At 42.4% G+C, this 12,191-nt stretch overlaps 1 protein-coding gene across 6 annotated transcripts in view; it reads left to right on the top strand.

Annotated features, from left to right (window-relative positions):
* The window catches only part of med13a (mediator complex subunit 13a), a 139,548-nt gene extending 128,388 nt beyond the window's left edge, over window positions 1-11,160 (top strand). For 5 of the 6 annotated variants that reach the window (XM_028595642.1, XM_028595638.1, XM_028595641.1 and 2 more), the window contains 9 exons: window positions 589-780; window positions 1,564-1,787; window positions 3,945-4,087; window positions 4,229-4,387; window positions 5,465-5,653; window positions 7,546-7,688; window positions 7,821-7,985; window positions 9,486-9,586; window positions 9,958-11,160. In XM_028595642.1, the coding sequence (XP_028451443.1) occupies window positions 589-780; window positions 1,564-1,787; window positions 3,945-4,087; window positions 4,229-4,387; window positions 5,465-5,653; window positions 7,546-7,688; window positions 7,821-7,985; window positions 9,486-9,586; window positions 9,958-10,090 (1,449 nt within the window). In that variant the 3' untranslated portion in view covers window positions 10,091-11,160. The remainder of the gene's footprint in view (window positions 1-588; window positions 781-1,563; window positions 1,788-3,944; window positions 4,088-4,228; window positions 4,388-5,464; window positions 5,654-7,545; window positions 7,689-7,820; window positions 7,986-9,485; window positions 9,587-9,957) is intronic. The other variant, XM_028595643.1, reaches the window with a different exon arrangement.
* Window positions 11,161-12,191: the final 1,031 nt, after the last annotated feature.

The raw sequence follows: 12,191 nt of genomic DNA, 5'->3' as shown, positions 1-12,191 counted from the left end.
GGAAGGTGGCTCGCGGCTAACCCCCGCATGGACCTGACTGTCGTCAGTGGCGATGTTGGCAACCCACCCAAACCCTCTCGAAACACGGACCCTGTCTCCCCTGCCGTGTCATCACTGTGCATAAGAACTTTATTGATCCCTGGGGAAAAAGTGATGGAGTGATAAATAAAAATGAAACAAGACAAACATACAAATAAAATAGCTGTATTTATACACATCAGGTTTCCACACAGAACAGAAATGAGTCACACTCCTCCGCGTCACTCTCCCCTCCATTTCCATCACTCCTCTCTGTTTCCATCACAGTTAATTTTGGAGTTAGGTCATTTTGAGACAAAAAGTTAACAGCATGTCGTGCTGTTATCCTGCATTAACCTCTGTGTACCATAACGTTGCAAAAAAAAAGCTTAGTCACTTAGTGTACATTATGCAAAATATTAATGAGTTACACAACCGAAAATGAGCCATTAAGTTAGCAAAAAAATAAATGCAATTTAGCTATTGCATTTGTAGAAGCATTGTTGGAAAGAGTGTAGAGAGTGTTATACTTGTGATGCCTGTGTCTAACAACTTGTCTTTTTACCTCAGATTGTCCCATGCCAGTACCTGCTTCAGCCAGTACGCGGCGAAGACCGTCATATCTACGCCCAGCACCTCAAGTCTCTTGCCTTCTCCGTCTTCGCTCAGTGCAGACGGCCACTGCCCACCTTCACCAATGTCAAGTCACTCACTGGCTTCGGCCCGGGCCTGGCCATTGACACCGCGCTGAAAAACCCAGAGGTAAATACCACACGTAGCAGTTGCACTCTAATTGTTTTGACATAATCCATCTGTAAAGCAGAGAAAAGTGTTGTCTTATTTTGCAGTTAGAGTTCAGCTCTGTGGCTAGGCGTTAGCATTAACATGCTAGCGCTGTCCTCTGATCGATAGGCAAGCAAACAGAGGCTGACACTGTGGCCCACAGCTCTCTCGCAAACATGAACCTGACCTGATGTGACCCAGCCTTTTGCCCCGGCTGTGTTTAGTTTGCCACTGAAGAGAAAGAAGGCACTGAGATATAGAGTTTTTTTTAGTGCTAACCATCCTCGTAGTGTTTTCTCCTGGAACAGGACCAAGGGAACTTGTAACCCTCTGCTACTCCAGAGTTTTCTTTCCATTATCTGCTTGGCTAGCTCCCTGAGACCTCCATAATGGGATCTCGACTCCAGGTTTAGACAAAGGGGCACTTTAGATCAGGACCTAATTCAGTGGACTTCCTTCTTTACAGGTAGCGCTACCTTTTCCCTTTAAAACATTGTCAAACCTTGAGCTGCCTTGCTGGGAGAAGTGGTATATGGATGGGACAATTGGAGTGACACAAGGGACCTTTTTGCATGTAAAGATGTTTAGAATGTGAATTCAGCAGAAATTTGGATTGAAAGAGAGGATGTCTTGCAGCTCTGAAAGTCCAGCAGCACATCATGAATGCACAAACTGTACATATCTGGAGTATGCCCAATTAGAAGGGCTGAACATTTATCTTAAATCCATTATCCTGACATCACTTTACCTCCCAATGTGCAGAGGCCGGAGTGTCTGCGTCTGTATACACCTCCGTTCATTCTAGCACCGGTAAAGGACAAGCAGACGGAACTCGGGGAGACATTTGGGGAGGCATCGCAGAAATACAACGTGCTGTTTGTTGGGTACTGTCTGTCCCACGACCAACGCTGGCTCCTGGCTACATGCACTGACCTGTATGGGGAACTTCTAGAAACCTGTATCATCAACATAGATGTGCCCAACAGGTAGGACCAACTCTGTCTGCTTGGTATTAAAACCTACCAACATCAAAGTCTTTATTACCATATTAGAAATCACTTAACACCACTGGACCCAGACACAAGACTAGGGGTGCAAGATATATCGACTCAATATCATTATCGCAATATCACGTTGCGCAATATTCTATCTAGGGGTGCAAGATATATTGACTCAATATTGTTATCGCAATATATCGAAAGTGTCGCGATAAGTATGCAATATTTACTTTATTTTGTGGAGCGCTGCGTCCCGTCCGTTGGCTGTGTGGCTTAGTTGTGTTTGATTTAGAGCCCGCTTGAAACGCTATAATGATCCGGTTTCATTGGCCAGTTACCGTGCCACTTACACATGTTAGTGCACGTCAGCACATGGGTCCACTATGTGACAAACCCTATGGAGCGCACCACGGGTCCACTACGTGACAAACCCTATGGAGTGCACCACGGGTCCACTATGTGACAAACCCTATGGAGCGCACCACGGGTCCACTACGTTACAAACCCTATGGAGCGCACCACGGGTCCACTACGTTACAAACCCTATGGAGCGCACCACGGGTCCACTACGTTACAAACCCTATGGAGCGCACCACGGATTCCCACCCCTACCATGTACACAACTGTTACAAAGTAAAAGAAAATAAAACAACTCAGCCGTAATCTGCGCCACAGAGAGTGCATGCATACCTGTTGTCGTTGTCCTGTCAGCAACAAAGTGGTATTTTGACCAAAACTTGATTTTCATAAATGCCCAAGAGTCCAAGGAAATGTAGTATCCAAGCTTTATATTCCAAAACGATCTTTTCGCCTCACAATGTTGAAGTTTCTGGCCGAATCACAACGGAAAAACGGGAAACAGTTTTCCATTTCCACACTTTTTATCGCAGCTAGCTTCTCTGCCCAGCTTGCTAAATGCTCGAAGTGGGCGTCATCGTGTACCGACAGTATCTTCTTCTTCTTCTTCTTCTTCTTCTTTGTAGTTTATTGGCCGTTGGCAAACCAACTTAAATGTGCATTACCGCCACCAACTGGACTGGAGTGTGAACGAGAGATAAATGCAGAAAATAAATAAACCAAAATAAAAATAAAAAAAACGAATATTCTAATGTAAAATTTTTAAATCTAATACCAACCCACCGAACAAATATTCGAATATTCGGGTCCAGCCCTACCATAAGTTATTTGAACTATGTAAAATATTTAGTTTTTGAGATGTGCTCATTTTTTGTTAGCGTTTTTGGTCTGCTAGCTGTTTTACACTGGACGACACGTAACGTGATGACATCATCACGAGCGTACAACGTGCTGACGAGACGGGCTTAAGCCTTAGCTTTCAGCTGCAAAAAGAATGAATGCTCTAGCTGTTTTGGTTTTAGATTGATTCAAACCAGATCATGTAAACAACAATCTCCCGCGGCCATTACGGCAAAATACACTGTCGCCACCGCTAGTTACCAGCCCGTTTTGGACCGGACGTCACATAACGTGATAACGTCATCGCAAGCGTACAACATAATGGTGCGAAAGACAGAAGTCTTAGCTTTCTGTTGCAAAAAATAAAATAAAAAATGCTCTAGCTGTTTTTTTTTTTTGTTTGTTTTTTTACCGATTTAAACAGGATCTTGTAAACAGTGATCTCCCACGGACCTCTAGTGGCCGTCCGTGGGATCTCCGTTCTCTAAGGGTTAAACAATCCAGTCCATTGCATTTGTCTGAACACTATAGCACTCACACCAGTGTTGTACATGTTTGAAAGCGACTTGCCATCCTCCTCCACATTTTCGACTTGTTAATTTTTCTCTGTGAATTATCTCACATTCAGTCACAGCTGCACAATTGTCTGTGACTGTACAAAAGGTGCACGACAGCTGTCACCAAGACTTCAAAACTATGATTTTTTTTTGTTGTTGTTGTATCAGTTATTTCATGCTAGCTGTCAAATGGCACTTTTCACTACAAGTGTAAATTAGGCTTGAGAGGGAAGGCACACAGCTGTCAGTCAAGCATGGTCTGCACAGGCCCACACATTCCAGAGGTTCACCTTCACCTGCCTCAACAAAATGTTAAACCAGCTCTATTGACTAACAGCTAAATATACTTTGAAATATGGTTTTGACATGTGGGTCAATGCATGTTCCGCAGAGCACGGAGGAAAAAGGGCTCTGTTCGGCGGCTTGGCCTGCAGAAGCTGTGGGATTGGTGTTTGGGACTAGTGCAGATGACATCAGTCCCCTGGAGGGTGGTGATTGGCCGACTAGGCAGGATAGGGCACGGCGAGTTAAAAGGTAAGGACGACTAGTTTAATCATGCTCGAGTGCTTTTTTTGTGACCAAACAAAATAGAGCATTTAAGTCATTCAGATGTTTTTCATCGCGATGAGTCACATGTTCATTCATCCCCGCTGCTCTCCTCTCTTGATGTTCCAGACTGGAGTATTCTGTTGAGCAGGAGAAACCTCCAGTCACTGAGTCGCCGTCTGAAGGAAATGTGTCGAATGTGTGGCATCTCCGCCTCAGATACTCCCAGCATCCTCAGCGTGTGCTTGGTTGCTATGGAGCCCCAGGGATCCTTTATCATCATGCCAGGTACAGTGTGTGCACGTGACAAAGATTATACACATACCTACTACATGTTTTAACGTACACTTCTCATCTGAGTACCGAGAAAGGCAGTGTAAAGGTGTGTGTGTGTGTCGTGATGGATGGCAGCAGCATATCACAATGTGTGTCCCATCCTTGTCCAGAGCAGATTGATGGCAGGGAAGATCATGTACCTTTCGCTCATAAAGCACTAGCTCTCAGATGCCCATTGATCTCAATGCTGTGTGATGGAGAGCCAGATCAATGGGTTTATTTTGGGAAACGAGTGGGGGATTGTCAGTGCATCATACCAGGATTGTGTTGAGCGATGCTGGGCTGAGGACATCTCCTTCCTAAAAAGATCTGTAAACTGAAAGAGATTAGCAATGCTGTTTTAGCCTCAGATGGCTATGACTAGGAGGGGTTTTCCGAAATAGAATCTAAATTTAAGAAAGTTGTTGGTACAAGACGTAACTGCTATTCTGACATTTTAAATCTGGTTTCTTTTATGATTATGATATACAAATGTGGAAACCTACCATTTGTAAAATTAAAAGGACTCTATTTTAATCACAAATGTAAAACTCTTGCAGCTCGGTTGACGATGATACTTGTATATTATTAACATATTAATTAGTATGTTGCAATAAGATTTAATCAGTTCAAATCAGTAAAATGACTAGATGTAAAGATTAGATCCAGTACGGTTTTTAACACCTCCTTGGTCCTCCATGCTTCTGTTTGCCCAACATTCCCATCTGATCTACATTACAGTAGATGCAATCATATCTCTTGTGTAGAGATTGATAAAGGGTAACATTTAAGTAATTTGTTCATTAGTTTCACTTTCCTGTTTGATGCTTGAATGCCACAGAGTTTTAGTATGTTATATTCCTTTGTGAGTTATGGGATGTCCTTGACTCAAACATGGAGAATTTGCTCGGCCCAGGCCAGTTAAAAGATTTTACCCATGCTAGATTAAATAAAGGGATTGTGACAAGGATTCCTATATTTAATTCTATTCTTCTTAGCCACACTGTTTATTGACCCGTCACTCTCTCCTTCCTCTGCGCGTCCCATCAGACTCTGTGTCGACAGGCTCAGTGTTTGGCCGCAGCACCACCTTGAACATGCAGACGTCCCAGCTGAGCACCCCACAGGACACCTCCTGCACCCACATCCTGGTCTTCCCCACATCCGCCTTTGTCCAAGTGGCCAGCTCCAATTACACCAACATCGACCCCAACATCGACATTCTAAACGCCACCACTGGTCAGTAGTGCTCCTTCATCTGTCTTGCGGTCATTCCCTGGGATTCTCATGCGCTTTTAATTCAGTGTGGCTCATCCTATTTTCTGGATCTTAAACAAAGTGACCGATGTCAAACGGAAATGCAGCAATTACTGCGTTTCCCCTTTTAATCTGCACTGTTTGTTTCCAAATCCTTCCTGTTTACTTTTCCAGTCTGTTAAAAGTTTTTTTTGTAGTAGTGTGTGCTTACATACTTTGTGCATGAATCTACATGAAGCATGGTCACTCACATTCTACACTCAGTAAATACTGTAGCTACATTAACCACATAATGGCATTTAGTAAAAGCTAATTTAAAAAGCTATATTTTCTGCATATTTTTGGCTAATAACATACAGACCAGAAGGAGAACTTGCATTAAGAGCAATTTTGATGCTTTTCAGAGACACAGGGCCCTCATTTATGAAACGTGCGTACGACCTAAAACAGGCGTACGACGGGCGTACGCCGATTCCTACGCAAAGCTCGGCATTTATTAATTTGGACGTGAGCGTAGGCTGCGATCAAATCTCACGTCTGGTCTGAACTCGTGTACGCAAGTGCGATTCAGTGTGGCCTTGCAGTGCAGCATATAATCAGTTTAACAGGAGAAAGAGAAGTCATCAGTTGATCACGTATCCGCAATGGCAGATCTGGCTCTTTTAGAAGACCTCTATGAGCCGGTACAATAGTGCACACGTACGCACACGTGCCACGGTGGAGCACTCCATCGGATTGTTTAAGGGCAGATGGCTCGCATCAGTGGGGGGGGGGGGCCTATACACGGCAGAAAAAGTCTGCAACATTGTTTTAGCCTGTGGGGTCCTGCACAACATCTCGCAGGGAAACTGGGTGCCATAAATGTAGCGATGGAGCCAGATGACCCGATGCCCAGAGAGCAGTGTCCAGAACAGCCCCAACTGAAGGAGACAGGATAATATTATTCCTCGCTTTTAAAAGGTAGCCTATAGTGTTATGTTTGGCAATGATATTCATAGGCTACAGGAAACATGACGATGCACAACATTTTTATTTATTATTCAGGTTTTCATTTCTATGTCGTGAACGATTTATTTCTGCCATTGACCGAGTTATTTCGGCTTGTTTTCCCAGCCCCTCTGCTGTCAGGAGACAGAGTCCAGCACGGGGGGGCGGAGGACACGCACTCTCCCTCAGCTGTGGTCTCGTTATGACTAATGAAAAAAAACACAAGTAAAATAAAAGACACTGCATAAACTCTGCTGTGTTTATTTAAATATAGGTACACCATGTAGGCCTAAGAGATTGCAATAAGCCTGTATATTACTATTAGGACTATAGAAAATGCGTCAAGGATGTATAAATTAAATAGGCTAAACTTCAGCTGGAGTCCGATTTACTACGGCAACACTGTTGACCGCATTAGTGATCTCTTTCCATTCCGCATTCTTTCTACAGCCTTTAATGCCAGTTTTCAGGCTGCCAAAAAGTACACACGTTAGTGCAAATGAACCAGAGATATCAGGGTTTCAATCTCCACCTCTGAAAAGTTCCGCTTCTCAGCCAGATTACGTCTCGCCACGTCGTAAATTCTAGGGGCGAGGCCTCAAAACCCAGAATATATTGGGGCGTGATATTTAAATTACGATCGTTTCCAGCCGCTGCATTTATCAATGTACGACCATTCTTACGCTCTGATTGGTGTGATACGAACGTTTCATAAATCACACGTGAAGCCTGTCGTAAGATGATTTCTGCGCTCATATCTGCGCTGGTTTCTACGTTAGGTTGATAAATGAGGGCCATGGAGTGTATCGGTTTAAAAACCAAACAAAAAAAGATCTTAACACTTCATCACTTGTAGACCTGTTGAATGATTCTCCTGTTCTCCTCAGATGGGTCCGATGCTATCGGAATCTTTGACCTGCTGGACCAGGAGAACGAGTTGGTGGACCCAGACATCATCAACATCTCGCCCACCACTTCACCAGTACACTCCCCTGGCTCTCATTACCACCACGGAGGGGATGGCAGTAAGGTGAGTTAACGTGTAGATGCCATATACTTATATGTTGCAATATTGACAGTAGCTTTGGATTAATGTCCATTCCTCGGTGCGCTGTTAAATGAGTTGGAACAAAGCTAACCTTGACTTTCTGCCTTGCTGCAGGGCCAGAGTACGGACCGTATGGAGTCTCATGAAGAGGTTCCTAACCTCCTGCAGCAGCCTCTGGCACTCGGCTACTTTGTCTCCACGGCTAAAGCTGGTCCACTACCTGACTGGTTCTGGTCAGCCTGTCCACAGGCTCAGAACCAGTGTCCACTCTTCCTCAAGGTACAAGGCCCTGCCCCTCTCGCCTGTTTATTTAGTAGGCTTCTTTTAGTGCTGCCTTTTTACACATGTGCATGGTGAAACAAATAAAATGTATTTTATTGGTTGAACAAGACAACTTAGAACAATTAAATAGATATTTTGCTTTACATTTTTCCTTAAAGGAGTAGTTCAACATTTAGAAATATGCTTTCTGCCGAGAGTTGGATGAGACGATTGATACCGCTCTCGTGTCTGTCCATTAAATATGAAGCTACAGCAACATCTGATTAGCTTAGCTTGGCTTTGTATGGTAGACCATTTCTAAGTGCAGTAACTTCCTGGAGCCTCCACTGATTGCCATGAAACAATATTTATTTTCTTAGGATGGTGAAGGCATGTCTGGCCTACTCTGCCTCTGATTGGCTTACCTGGTATTCTTAAGCTACATCCACACTACGTTTTCATTTTTAAACGGCGTTTTGAAACAAAACCGATCTCCATCCACACAAGCGTTTTACCTCTGTCCATTAATCTCCGTCCATACTAACACATCTGACAATGCATATCACATGACCATTGTCAATGTCTAACGTTACTCTGTGGTTGAAAATCATGGATGCAAGTTAAAATTACAGAGAATACTTTGGAGAAAGAAAAACAACGGCGAAAAGTAGGACCATAGATTTATTAGCTTGGACCAACGGCGAGGTGGAACTGGTAATGAAAAGTATGTAAGCCTACCTAACTGATAAGACTGACTACCGTGCGTTTTCAAAGGTCTCCGTTTTAGCTTCCCAGAATACAACGCAACCCCCGAGTTTTCAAATTTAAACCGGGTTAGCCGTGTTTCCAAATGTCTCCGTTTTAGGGGCTCGGAAACGCCGGAGTAGTGTGGAAAATGTAGCAAAATAAATTTGTTGGGGTGGCCTCTAGCTCACCCAGTAAGAGTGTTCGCCCCATGTTGGCTGAGTCCTGCGGCGGCGCAGGTTCGAATCTACTGCGTGTCATCCCCAATCTCTCTCCCCCTTTCATGCCTATCCACTGTCTTTATGTAATAAAGGGAAAAGCCCCAAAAAATAATAATAATAATAATAAAAAAAAACTTACCCTCACTCTTCATGCCTAAACCTAACCAATTCAACCAACAAAGGCAACGAGTACTAGCCAATCAGAGGCAGAGTAGAGCGGGTCGTGCCCTCGCCATCTTAGGACTTATGCTGCGTTCATGCCACCTGGGAATAACAGGTTACCATTAATGCACTGCTAATCTGTTCTGTAACTCTGCCCCAGCAAGTGTTTTTGTGGTAACTGAACACTTGTGTGTAACCAAAATGGTAGAAAATTACATCATTTAGATTTGCACTGATCTCCCTTGCTTCTAGAACTAGCTACAGACTCACTGCTGCTGTCACTGCTCTGTGAAAAGAGCTGTATTTATTTAGATGAGACATAACAAAAGGTTAACAACTTCATTATAAGGCCATTGACACCACCTCTTCCCCCCTGTGCTCCCTCTCTCAGGCCTCTTTGCACCTACATGTGTCTTCAGTGCAATCAGATGAACTACTGCACAGCAAACACTCCCACCCCCTCGACTCCAATCAGACCTCAGATGTACTCAGGTAAACAACACTGGAACACACTCTGTTACAAGTCGAGTGCACAAAATATCAGTACCACCCCGCTGACTGTGTCTTCAGGGGGATTTTTAAATTGCAGATATTCAGAATGGAATATTTTCTTGGATACAAATGATGACGAGAGCTAAACATATATTTGTATATATTGTTTTTTTTTTTTTTATAGTTTTTAAGCATCAAATGCTTTATGTGCACTTAGTTTTCTTATGCATTTTGGTTAATTATAGTCCAGGATGGATCATTTTGAAAAACAAAAGGCTTATTTTATCTATTAATCTTTTAAACCAAGTGTGTCACTCTGTAAGTAACTCCAAATAAAAGAGTAACTGCATTTCTTTTGTATGCCTGAACAGATTTGTGCTGGAGCAGTACAACGCCCTCTCCTGGCTGACGTGTGACCCGGCTACACAGGACCGACGATCATGTCTACCCATTCACTTTGTGGTGCTCAACCAGATGTACAACTTCATCATGAACATGTTGTAGCCAACAGCCTGTTACAGGGGGCATCTAGGGGAAACATTTCAAAGAAAAAGAAAGCAACGACTCCAAAGGGCGTTTCATCAAGACTGAAGAAAACGGCAAGAACTAGACCAGCGTACGGAGCTGGATCCTGTACCAAGATGGGACTGGACGGCTGTTACTGGTTAAAACAGTCCCGTCCCTATAATTCAAAGACATGCACATAGAGACAAGGGAATAAAGATGAGAGGGGAAACAAGAAGTTGAGTCGCAATTAATGAACGTGATAGAATGACAGATTGGTTGTCATGGTATGTAGCATGGCAGCACAGTCAATGGCCAGTCTGTATTGGAAAGACAAGTCTATCTGTAAAGTTATTGGAAGAAAAGGGACATATTTGATCAAGGAAAAAACTCAAGAATGGATCTTTGGTTTTAAGACCTGAAATTCCTTTTTATTCCTTTGGATGAAATAGTATCCAAATGAAATGCCTGCATCTTATTTATTGTAAGTTTTTAAATGTATAATTTGTCTTATTTCTTAACCTCTTTTATATATATATAAAAAAGGCGAAGGTTTATATCACCTTCCTGCTTTAAAGCAATTGGTCTAAGATATATGTACAGTAATTGTCTTAATTAAAAAAACAACCAGGAATAAAACCCCATAAAAATTAAATAAAGTCCCAGTAGGTTGCTTTTAGAGTATTATTTTTTGTAATGGAGACAGAATATTTGTATTGTCACAATGTACAGAAGAATTAGAGTGGAGAATTATGTTTCATGCCTTTGAGCATGAACGACTTACAGCAAAGCTGTAGCTACAGAGGACTTGTACAGCAATGAACTTCACTGTGTTCAAATAAAGAGGTACATTGTTGTATATAGTATTTTATACCACACATTTAGACACAAAAACCAAACGGCAATATATATAAATAATTATATATGAATGCCATGCCAGCAGTTGGTGGTGTGGCTTCTGTTTTAGGAATAAAGTGTGTCAACTTATTTCCCTGTACTTGTGTTTATTGCTTTTGGGAGGGGGACTGTGATGTGCAATTGGACAAGGACACCAATAGTGGAGAGGAAGGAGAACTATTGGCATCTCTTGGAGGTAACTGACCTCAGGTTTGACTTTTTTTTTTTTTTTTTTTTAGAGAGAAAATGAGAGCTAAAATGTAAGAACAGTTGTCTTAATGTCAGACATGCAGTGTCCTTTTCAGCACATTTCTTTAGTTTACTATACCTCTCCTTTAATCTGATTGGCTGAGGTCTGGCTCTTTCTGCACATTTTCTAATTGGTTATGGATACATTTAGACCAGTTCCATTTTACTTCTGTGTGAAAGTAAATGTGTGGTGTAAATGAACTTTAACCAGCTATGAATGGCTGCCCATTGGATATGCAGTGTCTGCACACACAGGAACATTTACTGTCTGGATTTCTCCTGTTCAGAGGAAAACTGTACTTTGACTATTGGAAAATCCGTTGGTATTGCTCTTAACCATGCATATCTGCCAACATTTGTTGGCTTAAAAGATTTGACCATTAAAATGTATGTGGTCTTTTGAGTGTAGAAAATACATTCAATATTTAATAAAACCCTGAAAATGTATTTTCAGTACAGTGCCATGTTTTCTTTTGGGGAAATCATGGTTGTTTGCGGTAACCATCCTCTTCTACTATACAGTAGGTCTGCAATCATGCTACCGCACTTACTATTCACAAGTGGGTAAGCCATTGGAATAACCCTGCATAATAAATCGAGTCAAATGTCTTGTAAGTTGCTGAATTGCCCCGAGGTTGTGTAGTAGCAGCTGGCAATTCATTCTTTTGAGAATTTGCTGCATTTTTCCTTGCTGTCAGCACCCTTTGAATACACAGAGGTCCTGCTCGGTTTTCCTTCGTCCCACAGCAACTGCTATCAATGTGCCCTTGAAAATGTAGTGAAATTTGCACTGCCATATCAATGACTGGGAAGGTAAAAGTCTAGAATTTAAGAGGTAAATCTAAATGGTTAGAAATCGAAAGAGACTTGGGATTTTTGTTTGACCTTTCATATAACCGTAAAACCAAGTATGCCATGCCACATACAATTTGAATCTTATTTAAAAATGGTACTT

This window comes from Perca flavescens, chromosome 13 (genome assembly GCF_004354835.1).
Source record: "Perca flavescens isolate YP-PL-M2 chromosome 13, PFLA_1.0, whole genome shotgun sequence".
Taxonomy (NCBI): domain Eukaryota; kingdom Metazoa; phylum Chordata; class Actinopteri; order Perciformes; family Percidae; genus Perca; species Perca flavescens.
The sequence above is the reverse complement of the archived record's forward strand: the minus strand, read 5'-3'. Positions and strand labels throughout refer to the sequence as shown.